The 15,037-nt window shown below is 35.7% G+C and overlaps 1 protein-coding gene across 1 annotated transcript in view; it reads left to right on the top strand.

Moving 5' to 3' along the window:
* The window catches only part of EPB41L2 (erythrocyte membrane protein band 4.1-like 2), a 45,776-nt gene that overhangs the window by 20,790 nt on the left and 9,949 nt on the right, over window positions 1-15,037 (top strand). Inside the window, exons 5-10 of the mRNA XM_010011722.1 lie at window positions 5,729-5,804; window positions 7,146-7,364; window positions 7,702-7,789; window positions 9,370-9,522; window positions 10,688-10,785; window positions 14,848-15,020. Of these exons, the coding sequence (XP_010010024.1) occupies window positions 5,729-5,804; window positions 7,146-7,364; window positions 7,702-7,789; window positions 9,370-9,522; window positions 10,688-10,785; window positions 14,848-15,020 (807 nt within the window). The remainder of the gene's footprint in view (window positions 1-5,728; window positions 5,805-7,145; window positions 7,365-7,701; window positions 7,790-9,369; window positions 9,523-10,687; window positions 10,786-14,847; window positions 15,021-15,037) is intronic.

The following is a 15,037-nucleotide window of genomic DNA, read 5'->3' as shown; positions in this document are numbered from 1 at the left end:
AGGTAAGATAATTACACTTCTGTCACTATCTTCTTGAAAATTGCTACATCTCAAGTGGATTGAGGCTTTTGCAAAATTGCCAATTTCAGCTTGAATATTGTGATGGTACAAGCACTAGCAACTGACTTTGGAATAGGCAAATCCCAGACTTCACAGGGGGTGTGGTGGTTCACCCTTAGGTAAAGTTAATTTGACAATTTATCTGTGTGAGATGCTGTACATACAGTTAATATAGAACACATGGTATTACACTTAGTTTTTTCTGTAGGTATTTTTATAACTCTCATTCTCAGTGTAACAGAATTGAATGAGTAAACTACATAAACCTGATCTCATCATAGTGTTTATTGCAGCTGAATATCAATCTTTTGTCTGCAATGTAGGTGTTCACAGTTATGGATAAAGATTAGAGATGTGACTGTTATAAAGTGTCTGTTTTGGGAAGTCTTAAGTATTTGCTTTTATTGTTTGTATAATTGAAGTATATGAAACTGGGTTTCAGACCTGGTTATCTTTCTTTCTCTTAAAACAAATTTTGAAGCTATTTTTTTAGATATATCCTGGTTTTAGTGTGGATGTAATTAATTCTCTTCCAAATGGAAATTAGATTTGTATGCTGTGTGAAATAGTTTAAATCCAAGGTAATGTTCTGTCAGTTAAATCTGTTTCTAGTCTGCAGCAGAATTAGTGGTTTTTATTACAAAAAATACTTCCATAATGCTTATCCTGTGTTGTGTATCTTATAAAAATTGGAGAGTATTTGGATATTCTGAGGTCAGAAAAGACTGGTATAGGGAGTTTTTTGTGCATTCTCTTCCAATAAAGGATACATTTAACTTTTTTGCTCTTGGAAGTTAACTGTAAAATTGTCTTACTGCCTTCTGTCAAGAGAATACTTATTTAGCCTGAAAAATTGTAGAACTCATCACTGTACCTAGGCTATAACTAATGTGACCTAATATAGGGTGACTTTGTCCACCTAAGGTAAATGCACTTGTTTTTTTAAGGAACAGGCACTTCTAGGAGGTGACTGAGTTCATTCTGAAATAGATGCCTGAGAGGGGAACCAAACTAAATGCCTCTTTTCTTTCACTGGCTATGAAGGGAGTCCGTACATACATAATTACATCTTATCAGTCTAGGGTCAAAAGAAACTGTGTCCACTAGCATCTAACGAGATAATGGCTCCAGTGACAGAAAAGACATTTTCTTTTTAGAAAAATGAGTGATTAACTGAAGGACTGAAGACAGAAAACTTAATTTGCTTGTTATTTGATTCAGTTTAATTATTGAGGGGAGTAAGGGAAATCTTCCCTGTAATTTTATGGAAGGGGATTAGAAGAGATAAATAGTACAATAGGTAAGGCAACTTGTGACAGATCTTGGGCTACAAGTTTAAACCTTTCTCTTTGCTCATGCTGAAGACTCTTCTCAACATCCTTTTGTTGATGGGGAACCAGTCATTCTGATTGGGGAACTGAAAACAGCAAAATGCAGTACTGGCCTATTCTGAGACATACGTAGCCAGCCAACAACTTAAGTAGTTCTGGGGCTTGTCATGGAGTTGAAATGGATTTTTCCCTCCCCCTCCCATTCTTGGTTATACGATGCATTCTGCAACACAGCCTAAACAACTGCTGAGGAAAGAGGATGATACAGAAGAATAATTATATGGTTAAATAGGTATATTTTCAAATTATGCAGTAGACCAAATGGTGATAAGTTCATAATTAAAATTCCATGAGAATAATAGAAACATGAGTTTAGAATTTTTCAGCACACTGTTCTAAAATATTTAAGAAATCTAAAGTTTGTATTTAAGGCGCTAAGGTAAGTTAGAATTAAGAAAAGGGCTTGCGTTTTAAGTGTACATCTGTGGCTGTCTGATTTTAATGCTAACAAAATGTATGGTTATGCTCAGGCACCAAAATATAGGGGTCACTTTATGCAGGGTCACTTTATTTTGTATCCATATCTTTTATGTAAGTAACTTTGTATCTGTAAAAGTTGTAGCAAATTTTGATCAAAGCTAATTACACTAGAGTCTGGCTTATAGTTACTGAAGAGACCTAAGTACCTGTGTCAAGAGAAAAATTTTCCTGCAGAGGTACTTCTGTATGCCTGCTAATTATAAAGAATGATTTTGCAGTTTGGAGATGTCTGAGTTTGAGAGCTGAATCTTCTCAGTCCAACCAGGACTGTCAGTATTCTGCTTTTTATACATTTTTTTAAAATGTGGACTGCATATGGATCTTCCTTATTTCCTTGGTTCTCTTGCTGGTACTTTTAAGAAAAATTTAAGAAATATTTTTCTGAATTTTATGGGGCATTTTTGCATCTGCCTGTGAGTAATGTGTCTGTCCTGGTCACACAGTGCCCTAAAAATCATGAGTAAAAGCCAAAAAAGGCCTTTACTGGAAAAAAGACCTCACTGATTTTCCAGTTTAAATGGGATGAATCATGTTACTTGTATGCTGCTTGCTGATTGGTTATATTGCATTCTTTTTCTCTAAGAATGTGCCTAAAGTTGCCACAGAAGCATTTTTGAGGTAACAAGCTGATTAGAAAAAATTCTGACATTTCTGTAGCCCGTATTATTAAGCATCAAAACAGAGAGCCTTATCAGGGACAGAATGCTACATACCATTTTAAATATCAGATTTATTTATTTTTTTTTTCTTGGCCACCAATTCAAAGAGCCATAATAGTGTGCATCATTGTGTGAAGACAATTCCATTTGTATGCCTCAATTATGCGGCTATAAACAGCACGCTGTAGTGACAAGTATAAGTATAGACTGTGCCCATTGTAATATACTTGTTAGTCTATATTCAGGCAATAGATGGGCTTTCAGTAAATAGGCAAAATATAAGGTCACTAACTGTCCAGAAAATATTTAGTAGAAAGCCAACTACAACATTTTTTCAGTGGATTAGCTATGGAATTAGTATGAGTAAACATCTGAAATGTTTCACATAGTCTATACATTGAGTATTTACACTCTTTTTAGCTATTTGTAGAGAATACAGATTTTTTTTTTTTCTTCCTCCTTCAAATGGTTTCTAGGTGTCCTGGCTACAGTGCTTTCTGGAAGGTAACTGCAGAAATGCTGGCAAGATAGAGAAATATGTTAAGCAGGAATTAATCTGTAACTAGTACAATTGCAAGTTTTAGACCAGGAAAAATTGCTTCCAAACAGGAAATATTGTTTCATTCCAGGAAAACTTGAAGGCTGGTTTAGTATCTGTGTAGAAGGACACATGCTTCATCCGTCTCTCCCCATCCCACCGTCCTGCTAAGATGACAACTCTTCCTGAACTATTTTGCTTCGACATTTTGGCCCAGTTGCTTCTCTGCATCAGTTTGGCTTATTCCTTATCAGCAGCTTTTCATTAAATGATAAGTCGCTGGGAGATAAATGACGGAAGTGGGCTAATCTATTCCAGATTTAATTCCATTTGTGATGCTATATGTATTAATTAGTGTTAGACTTTTTTTTTTAAAGGTATTTTTGTCCTAATTCTGTCTCACACTGCATTGCAGTAGGTGATGCAACAAGGCATATTTTACCCAATTGAGCATTATATGTGCATCCAATAAATTAGACTTTTTCATTTAAGGAGTCCTGCCTTATTTTGTAAGCAAAGTAATCAATATTCTAACAAATAATTGATAACTGGGAACATTAAGATGTGCTAAACCCCTAATCTCTCAAAAGGAAGTAATGATTTAGGGGCCAGGTAGAGAAAGAGGTTCACATGTAAGCAGAAATTGAAGTGCTCCAATGAATAGACATATTTGAAAATCTGAAATAATTTTTGAAATGTTGAAAGACATTAGAAATGTTGGCACAAAGCACCTCTCTTCACCTTTAACGTGAAATTTTAGAAGGGGATTTTTTAAAAAGAAATAACCTTAAACCAAAATGTCAGCACTGTTTTCTAGAATTATGTTGGAAATGGCATTTCAGTGGGTTGTTTTTTTTTTTTTGGTGTTTTTGTTGTTGTTAAAATACACATTTTTCAAAGCATGGTATTTAAAGTAGGTTACTGTCCAGAATTCATCATTAACAAGCTTTATAAAATGAGTAACTTTTTACCAGAGATTCTTTTTGCTAGGCCTTTCTCCAAAATATTATTTGCATTAGGAGAAAAGGGGCAAGAGGAAGACAAAAATGGCTGCTGAATCGTTTTGATGATAGTATTTTCATAGAATCATGGAATGGTTTGGTCCGGAGGAGACCTTAAAGACCGTCTAGTGCAAACCCCCTGCCATGGGCAGGCACACTTTCCACTAGACCAGGTTGCTCAAAGCCCCGTCCGGCCTGGGCTTGAACACTGCCAGGGATGGGACAGCCACAGCGTGTCTGAGCAACCTGTGCCAGTGCCTCACCACTCCAATAGTGCATCAAGACCTTCCTCCTAATATCTAACCTAAATCTACCCTGTTTCAGTTTAAAGCCATTCCCTCTTGTCCTATCACTACAAGCCTGTGTAAAAAGTGCATCTCCAGGACTTTTGTAGGCCCCCTTTAGGTACTGGAAGGCTGCTGTAAGGTCTTCCCTGAGCTTTCTCTTCTCCAGGCTGAACAATTCCAGCTCTCTCAGCCTATTTTCATAGGAGAGGTGCTCCAGCCCTCTGATCATCTTTGTGGCCCTTCTGGTTTTCTTATCTTTATTTATTGTTTTTAGCAGTCCTACACTGTACTGTTACTTTGTTTGGTAAGATACAATAAAGCTCAAGTGCATTTGCTTTCAAGCAGCGTGCAAAACCAAACTATTAAATTCTTCTCCTAGACTCCTACTTTGTGACTTTTTTATTACATACGTATATCTGCATTATACTTAATAAAATCTGTTTGACTTAGCAAAGTTCTACATTTTGTCAAACTATTAGTACTTTCCAATGAATGTATTGCTCTTGCACATAGTGTTACAGTACTGGTAAAGTAACATTCTGAGAATGTATTTTAATTATTGATGAATGACTTCAGCTTTCAAATCTTAAAAATTTATTTAACTCTAGAGCTGTGACTAAAGGCAGTATTTTATGATTTGTCAAATTATTGATCTAGTTTTAAGAATGCTTTTTCTTAAAAATTGCATGTGGTGTTGCCAATTCAAATACATGAGAATTTAAACTTAAAATATCATTGCTATTATAGTTGCTAAAGATATTGTTTCTCAAAAAGTACTTTCAAGGAGGAATGGTTAGTATTTTTTGTCCTCCATCCATTCTGTATGAATATGAATAATTTGTGTATACAATGCAGGCCTCATTTTGACATCTCATGTTCATAGTTTTTGTACAGTCTCTCAAACAAACAGTCACTTTAAACAGGAGGAGACTGTTAGCCTTCGAGGAGCAGGAAATAAACACAAATTCAGTGCAAGTGTCTCTGAACCAAGAATATCTTGAAAGTGTTAATAATATTATGGTATTTTTCAAAATTTTTAAAAATGTCTTCTGATATTTACATAACTTTCTGTAAAACTTTATTTAAAAATTAGTTTGATGTGCTAATCTTTTACTGACTATGTATATGAGTTACTACCTGAGAATGAAACTATTCTGTGCTTCTTACTAATATGCCGTAAAAGGAGGAAAAATCTTTACTCAGGATTCAGTGATCTAAGATTTATATGACTGCCTAATATTTTTCAGTAAGGTTCTTTCTTTGCTTTCTTCAGCTTGTTTGAGATTAACAATCCAACGTTTCCCATGTTTAGGTTTACCTTGGATATTCACCTTTAATGTGAAGTTTTATCCCCCTGATCCTTCACAGCTGATTGAAGACATCACTAGGTAGGTATAGTTCCTAATTTCAAACTAAAAAATGACTGTTAGTCTAATTTGAAGGCCATATAAAATTTCTTCAGTTTCTCGATGCTGTAAGAGGTTTGGCTATTACTTTAGAACACTGTAGATATTTTTACATCAACTCCTTTTGGAACAAGGTTGAAAAAGGCAAGGTGAAAACTTCAGGAAGAAACCTGAGAAAGAATTTAATGGTAAGTGGGGATATGATTTGGGCAGGAGGTAAGATGCAAATGATCTTTTATGAAAGAAGCCAGTGGTTTATTGTCAGGCTGCTGCTTTATTATAAGGTAAACAAGGGTGTGAGGTATTGATATTGAGAGTGAAGCTCAAGGGATCCACGATACTTCAGTAATAACCTAGACTAGGTTGGTGAAAAGCTAGTTTTATACATATGCATTAAATAGAATCCTTAGAATCATAAAATTTTTTGGGTTGGAAGGGACCTTAAAGACATCTAGTTCCAACTCCCCCTGCCACAGGCAGGGTGCTCAAGTCCAATCTGACCCGTCTTTGAACACTGCCAGGGATGGGGCAGCCACAACTTCTCTGGGCAGGCTGTGCCGGTGCCTCACAATCCTCACAGTGAAGAATTTCTTCCTAATATCTAACCTAAATCTACCCTCTTTCAGTTTAAAGCCATTACCCCTTGCCCTATCACTACAGGCCCTGTGCTAGGGTAGGATGTCTACTGATTGTTAACTTGTTAAATTTGGTAAAAGTCCGTATGCAGTACCTGAAATACTAAATTCTAATACATACGTTTAAGGCAGGTAATTATTATTTCGGTACTAAACCAGATTTCTTCTCTTGTTACATGACTTGATTAGCTCATGAACTGCAAGGGATATAAAAGAATATTAAAGCCAAAGGGAAATGTCAAATGAGTTTTATTTTTAAACTTTAGATACCTGCAGGCTACAATGTGAAATGAAGGAGTTCTAAGCCAGCTTTTGTTACAAGCTAGGTACAGTTTTTCATTCATTTATACTGAAAATCAGAATTTTTCCTGCTTTTCACATTATTTATGAAAGTAATATCAATTGTTAAAAGTGAAAGTGAAATTTGCTGTGTGGCAGTAATGCTCAAATAATGTAAGGTGTAATGAATTATTAATGCATTGATTTAATTTAAAATATATGATTACATGCATGTCAATAAATTCTGTCATATCTCATAAGCCTGCCATTAGTAACACTTTGTCTGTTCTTGATTTCGATTGTTTGATTTTCTTCCCCCCCCCCCCCCCCCCTTCTTGTAACACTTTTTCTTTTTTTTTTTTTGATTTTTTTATTTTCCCCCCCCCCCCCCCCCTCTTTTATCTTTCAGGTATTTCTTGTGCCTACAGCTTCGTCAGGATATTGCTTCTGGTCGACTGCCATGTTCTTTTGTGACTCACACCCTCCTTGGTTCATATACCCTGCAGGCTGAGCTGGGTGATCATGACCCAGAGGAGCACCGCAGTGACTATATCAGTGAATTCCAATTTGCACCCAATCAGACTCAAGAAATGGAAGAGAAAGTAGCTGAGCTACACAAAACACACAGGTGTGTCAGATACACTGGGATTAAATGAAATCATTATGCTTTGTCATGTTTATGTCAATCCCTTTAAAAGCATGTGTAAAACTGCTACGCTGAAGTTACTTATACTTTGGAAATCTATTTCTATGTTACTAGAGCCTCTTACATGTGTTTAAAAATTGTGGTTTTAAAGGATCTGCTCATCTGAATTAGTTTAAGCAACATGGCACTAGAATATTTTGAAAGAGTGAAGGTGAATATCTCAACTGAAGAAATTTAATATGCTGAATTCCAGGATTCCACTCAGTTTTGATTCTCAGTTCTTTTGGCAATAAACTCAAGGCTTATTCAATGGTTTTAGGGGCTTGACTCCAGCGCAGGCAGATTCCCAGTTCCTAGAAAATGCGAAGAGACTCTCCATGTATGGAGTGGATTTACATCATGCCAAGGTATTGGGGATTAGTTTGGTTTTGTTCTGGTTTTGAATAGACATGCGTAGTATTAAAGAACATAGTATATATATTTTCTTAAAAATGTCATACCCTCAGTTTTTAGGTATAAGCCTTTTAGCTATTGGTCATGATAATTTACAGTTTACAGCTTTAACATCCTTAGAATTTATTTTAAATCTAAACTTACTTAATGCATGATGTATGTGCAGCTTAGAAATAATATTTTATTTATAGAAGTGGCTAAATATATTTTAAATGTCAGATTTTTGATGCCAAGGGGATGTAGGGCCATAAAGTAAAGCCTAGAAGAACATGTAATTGATTTAATAATACCATGAGAGTTAAAATCGGGGTGGGGGATGAGTGGTTTTTGGAGCTTTTTCCACTCTTCTGGGAAGGTCAAATCAAATTTATATTTCTAGTGGGATTTTTTTTTTTATTTTTTTAATTTATTTTTTGTTAAAAACCCAACTAACCAACCCCCTCCCACTTCCTCGCACAAATCCAGAGTCTCAAATCATTAGGAAAATAAATAGGTTCTAAGCATATCAGTCCTTTATATATTTAAAAAAACCCAAACCCAAAACCAACCAACCAACCAAACAAAACAAAGCAAAAAACCCCAAGACTTTTAAGTACTGGCAGAACATTTTTTTAATTCTGTTTCATATGGAAACAATATGCACTTGGTTTTGCAATTTTCCATAAGCTTCTTTCTTGTGTTCTCATTAGAAGCACTTGAAAGAAATAAATACACACAAATTTTTATTCATGTACATTAACTATGTCTGTAACATTTATTTATGTATTTGTTTTGGTTTTGTTTTTTTTTTAACACAAGTGCAGCTGGCAGTTCAGTTGGTCTGTAGTGTTTTAAGGAACTTAGTTTTTTCGAGTTTTATTGGAGCTTTCTTTTGCTGTGGTGAAGTATCTGCAAGCGTTAGAACTGCTGTTTGCCAGGAACCACTTGCAGCATTAGTTATGCCAGTGAAGCAACTTCTTAATGACAGTGTTGGCATTTGATGTAGCTGATTTGTTATTGGGGAGGACATGAGATTTTGCTGTGTTTTGTACCACCAGCACTTTGAAATTACTATGTTGATATTTTCAGCCAAGTATCCATTACTTCCCATGTCTTTACTGGAATAGTAGGTGACTGTAGAAGGTCATCATGATCATCAACTTGTTCAGACTTTCACTGACTTTTAAGTTGGAAAGGTTTGGTTTTAGTTTTTCTTCTTTTAATATTTGTTTAAATTATCGGTACCACACCCACCATAATTTTATTGCTTTTAAATTGTTAACTTAGTCCCTTTCGCCGGATATTGAAGAATTTCCCAGAAACATGGCATGTGCAATGGCATGAGAGAGCCAAAGCCATCACTTGGAGTCCAAAGCCTTTCCTATAAAATCTACATACTTGTCAATTTCTGCTTTAAGAATCTCATTGTTGGGGTCTTTCAGGTTTAAATATGAAATAAATTCGAGTTGCATTATTCCCTCAACTATGCTAGCAGTCATTACTTTTTTGGAATGTTATTAAACTGATTTTTATGAAATTGTCTCATATGTGGTAGGATTCTGAAGGTGTGGATATCATGCTGGGCGTATGTGCTAATGGCCTGCTCATTTACAAAGATAGACTCCGGATCAACCGCTTTGCTTGGCCAAAAATTCTGAAGATTTCCTATAAACGAAGTAATTTCTACATCAAAGTCAGGCCAGCAGAAGTAAGTAGCACCTTTCTGTCCTGTTTCCTCTCTGACATCATTTCTATCCAGCAACAAGAAAACATCCTCATCTTTTTCCCAGATGTTCTCACAGGCTTATGCTGGATTGAAGCAGAACTTAAGAGCATTTTATTTTCCTTTTCATATTCTACTGATTATATTAAACACTTCTCTTGATTACTAAATGCAAACCAAGAAGAAAATCAATTTTCTTTGATTAATAGATGCCATCTTGTAGTTTTTAAAATTTTTTTACAGCAAAAGCTAGTTATGCTGGCCATGTTCTTGAGTGTTTATATAAACTTGAAGTCCTGGGAGAGAGCCAGCTTCTCTTCGTATTCGGGTATAATTGTTTGCTGAATGTCAGTGCATCTAGTTTATGGCTGTAACCGAAGGCCTAAGTTGTCCTGTAGGAGGTTATAACTCTTTCTGTTAGCTGCTGTGGAAATAGTGGATTCAACTTTCTTTTCAGATAGTGTTCTAAGTTTATGAAAGTTGCTGAAGGAGGGGAGAGGGATATGTTTTGAACACATTGTAACTGGAAATTTAACAAAATGTCAAAAACTGTAATGCTTTGTTATAGTCTAAAATGTAGCTTTTACTGTGTGTATAAATAAAACAAAAGAGAAGTCTAAATACCAGTAATACAATACTAACATTGTAGTTTTGTAAGTTTTGGAACACAGATGTATTGTTCTTGCACTCGCTGATGGTACATAGATGCGATATTTTTGCCAAGAAACTATTATATAGTGAAATGGCTTAGATGAGCTTAACACTGCACTGTGGATTTTAGACTTTTACTAAATCAAAGGGAAGTGTGCAGCACAACCTGCAGCACAATATTTCATGCAGTTTAAAAATAAATGCATCAAGCAGGTAGTCAGAAAATGAGCAAGGAGCACTAAAGCATTATTGGGTTTTTCAAAAGAGTCATTAGTTCAGTTAGGAAGTGGTAATGTGATTACCCATCATGGCTAACTCCCTAAGCATAATTTTATTAAAAGGCTGGAAATTCTGATTAATTTTTATTATTTCTAAATCTTGTGAAGTCTTATGACAGGAGAATTAGAGCTTGTTACAGTAATAGAACTATCTGAACTCTGTCTTCTAGTTAATAGCCAGCCTAGGCAAATGGGTTAATTTATTTTTGGACTCTTTCCAGATGGAACAGTTTGAGAGCACTATTGGGTTCAAACTCCCAAACCATCGGGCTGCTAAAAGGTTATGGAAGGTTTGTGTGGAGCACCATACTTTTTTCAGGTAAATGATAACTCTCTGCTTCCCCCACTTTAACAGGTATGCTCATATCTTCCTATTAAAGAATAGGAGGAAAGTAGAGAAGATTTCCCCCCTCTTTGCCCCTAACTTCCCAGTCCAGTAACACCTTTTGGAGAGAAGACACCCTAACAGTCACTTACCCTAGACTGACAATTGTGGAAGTCTGAAGTACAATGAACTGCTTAATTTAAACTTTGAGTGCTAACAGGATGGGACTAAACTAGTTACCATATGTAAGATTTCCTGAGAGATTGATTCTTCAGAGTGACCATCTAGAAAGCTAGTATACACCTTCTAAATAAGTTCTCAGGGCTTGACAGTAATCTTTATTCACTTCACTTTTTAGAATATTCCGCTGAGTGTAAATGCTTACAGCTGAATTTTTCCTTATTTATAAAAAGGGCTGAGTTCACAGCCATTCATTAAAGAACAGGGAATTGCTTCAATACTTGTATATGTAATAATTCATAATTTTTTCTGCTTCCCTCCCCCCCAGCAACTGATAAACATAATATTCTGAATTAGTCATTAAAATTACGGTCTATTTGTAAATGAGCACTTTAACAATAAGGCACAGAGTAGTTTCTCTTTCTACTTCCTCCATTGAAAAGGAATTTGAAAAATCCTGATTTGATTTTTATAATAGCACAAACTCCAGGAGGGAGTGCACATGCCCCATGCAGCCCAGGAATCACAGATTTAGGTTGACTCTCTTATGCATTGAATGGGCACTGGATCTGGGTTTCTTGCTTCAAATGAGTACAGTAACTGGGGTATTTTAAAGGTAAGCTTCCATTCAGTTGCCTGTGTTTTTATTTTAGAAAAGCAACTGTGTTTTAAGGTAGATGCAATCCTGATGCTGAATACTAGTCTAAGCTAAGTATACTTGCTAGACAGAGAACCTGGGGACCATGAGACGTAAGCATTTCATTACAGGAACTGTCATATTGGATGGGTTTCAGTATTCACATTTTCATTAATGTAGAGTATTCTTCCATGTAATGTTAGAATTTGTACAGAGATTGGCAGTCAGTCTCAAAATGTTTAATTTGGAAGTACTATTTTAAATCCTGATCAGAGATTCCCCCCCCCCCCCCCATATTTGATAGAATTCGTTAGTTAAGTTATATTCTATTCTTTAAAATTTGAAATCTTTTTTTGGCTGATGATGTGTGTTACCACAAATAGCATGCAGTTCTGTCTGCAGTGGAAAGTTTATCAACACTCTTCAAATAACTCATGCTATGATTTGTGTTGCTGGGAAACTATTTCCTAATTATATAAGAAATAAATGGACCAGAATAGGAAAAAAAAAATTTTATGGAAGTCAGATATCCTACACTGAGAACTACCATTTGAAAATACGTAAGTTTTTAGGAGCATTTTCACATATTTGATAATCTTGCTACAGAAATTCTGACATAATAAAAATAATTAGATTTTAATCCAATCAGAAGTGGCTTTTACTTGGTAGAAATGACATTATAATGAGAATTATGTAACAAATGCTTGAATAATTCTGAAAATCCATACACTCCACTGATGTCACTGACAGAAAATCCTCAGAAGCCATCATCCTGATTTAAAAACAGTAAAACAAATCCAGCTCTATTTTTCTCCAAAGATAAAAATCAGAATGCAACTGCTACAGTCCAAGAGACTGTAGCTCTTTCAAAGCATGTGTAAAGCTTGTATATGATACCACAGTAAATGGTATTGAATCTAGATGTACATTTTTAGTTTCCAGATCTCTTAACATGCACTATATAACATTGAGAGACTCCTTGTGTTGTCTTTTGCAATGTTTCAGTTTTTCTCAAATAATTAAGATTCATCTTCTAATATATGGGAAATGAAGTTATTAATAAAATTTTCTAATGAACTATATCGAAATGACAATAAAAAGGCATTGGATTCACTTGTGATACAACCTTATAGGATTCCAGTACCATTTTCATAGAGCAACAATCTACTTTAAGAAATACAGTCAGACTATGTATCTACAATAATATTTTGAGCTAAGCTTAGTCTGCAACTTCCAATTTAAACGATAGTTGCAGAAAACTGCTTAGAATTCTGCTTTATGATGTTTTATTTGAAGCTTCCATGATTTTTTCAGTGTCACCACAGAATGTCTTAAAATGTTAAAGGATAGTCTTCAGTTATTCTATGTAATTAAGTATGTAATACAAAAAAATCCATTCAATTGCCCTTAATCAGGAAGTAATTGGTTTTCTTGTTTTTTCCACATTAAAAGATTAAAAGTTTATCTCAGCAGGGTGGAAGAATAAAAACTGGCAGTTAATGCTGTAGCCTTGCCAAGACTAGAAAATAAAGAAGAGAAATAACCTTGGAAAAACCCTTTTAGCCTCTTCCTCTTAATGCATAATGCACTCTGTCTTGGAAATCATGTGGAGAAATAAATTGTCACAAAGATTGCATAAGGTTGTTTTATAGAAGCAATGAAAGTGAAGCTCCAGATACTAGTGATTTTATTTCATCAGTGGCCTTTGTGCAGAAGGTTGGATTAGTTTGTCTTGAATTTTGTGTTCTTTAAAAAAGTCTGTTGGAACACAATAGGATTCAGGTGCCTAAGTATATCCATCTTAGGCATGCAGGATTGGATATTTCTCGCTAGCTCTGACAAAGCCGTAAACACAGAATCATAGAATGGCCGTAGATGACATCATCTGTTAGAGAAAATGGTAACCTTTCACTAGTTTTATTTGGTTTGTTTGCATGGCAAAGTTTTGGTAGCAGGAGGGTAATACAGAGGGGCGGTTTCTGTGAGAAGCTGCTAGAAGCTTCTCTGTCCAATACAACCAATGCCAGCCAGCTGCAAGACAGACCCACTGCTGGCCAAGGCTGAGCCACTAGCAATGTTGGCTTCTCATTCTTTTCAGATCCTCAAATCAGAAAGCTCTATCTGGAATATTCTGATGGTTTTATGCAGAGGGAGAATAAGTCATGGAGACAGCCATGCTGGGTGAGCCTCTGTTTGAAGCCATACACTGATCAGGAGGCAACATGAGAAGCCTTTCTAGAGGAACATAGACTGGGAAGAGTTCCTGCAGTGATGACTGTTTTACCGTATCAGCAAGGATGGCACTGGGTCAAACAGTTCCATCAGTGTTGAAGCTGATGGCTCAGATTTCAAAAACAAAGTATAAACAATGAGAGTTAGATGAGTAAGAGCTTTAAGTCCTCATACTGAAGGGATTCCAGAGAAGTGTGGAGGATCTTTTTCTTCAAACGCGTGTGATGTCAAAACCTGATGGAACAAACCAGAATTCATCATAGCAAATTCTGTCACATTGTTACTTTGTCTTCAGACATTGACTCTAACACTTAGGTACAAACATGCAGAATCCAGCATTAGTAGTACTCGTAACTGAATCTCTTTTTCACCCTTTTCACAATATGCCTTTTTCTCATCCTTACATCCAGCAAACATCAACTTATATAAGCCTATAAATGACATTGTAAAGAAAATGGAGTCTGAATCTATCTCGTTAAACTTCTTATTGTTGGGTCACAACTCTCCAGCCATCTCGATCTTTTTTTCCAATTGATACAGCCTTCTATGCAGCTTTGAGATGTTATTCCCTAACTTGAAGAATAGCAACTGCTGTATTGGTATGTCAGAATATAGAAGAGACAGTGGAGGTGGAATATATAGATTCTACTGTAAGTAACATTCTAAGGAGAGAGATCTGAGAGGTATTCTACATGGACCTACAATGGCCTCAGCTTTCTACAAAAAATACAGTTTAACCACATCAGCACCAAAAGATAAGGATCCCAGATGCTTAGTCATACCGTGGAGAATGTGATGGTTATCAGCATCACTTCAACTCAACTGCAATTAATAAATAACATGCATTGTTTAATTAAGTTCTTAGAGCTTATTGCAGAATCTTTCCTTGGTGTGCACATATCATGCATGGTGAACTGAAGTTTAAATATAATAAGGAGCTTTAAAGTACTTTATTAAATACGTAAAATAAGGTCTTTTTAACTAACTTTCTTCATATTCCTTTTTAGGCTTGTATCACCAGAGCAGCCTCCAAAAGCAAAGTTTCTAACCTTGGGTTCCAAGTTCCGCTATAGTGGCCGTACACAAGCACAGACGAGACAGGCTAGCAACCTTATAGACAGGCCAGCTCCATACTTTGAACGCACTTCAAGCAAGCGTGTTTCCAGAAGCCTTGATGGAGGTATGAAGTTTGGCTTA

The sequence above is a fragment of the Nestor notabilis genome, unplaced genomic scaffold (genome assembly GCF_000696875.1).
Source record: "Nestor notabilis isolate BGI_N333 unplaced genomic scaffold, ASM69687v1 scaffold15033, whole genome shotgun sequence".
Lineage (NCBI taxonomy): Eukaryota > Metazoa > Chordata > Aves > Psittaciformes > Psittacidae > Nestor > Nestor notabilis.
Note: the sequence above shows the minus strand (reverse complement) of the source record. Positions and strands in the feature narration are given on the sequence as shown.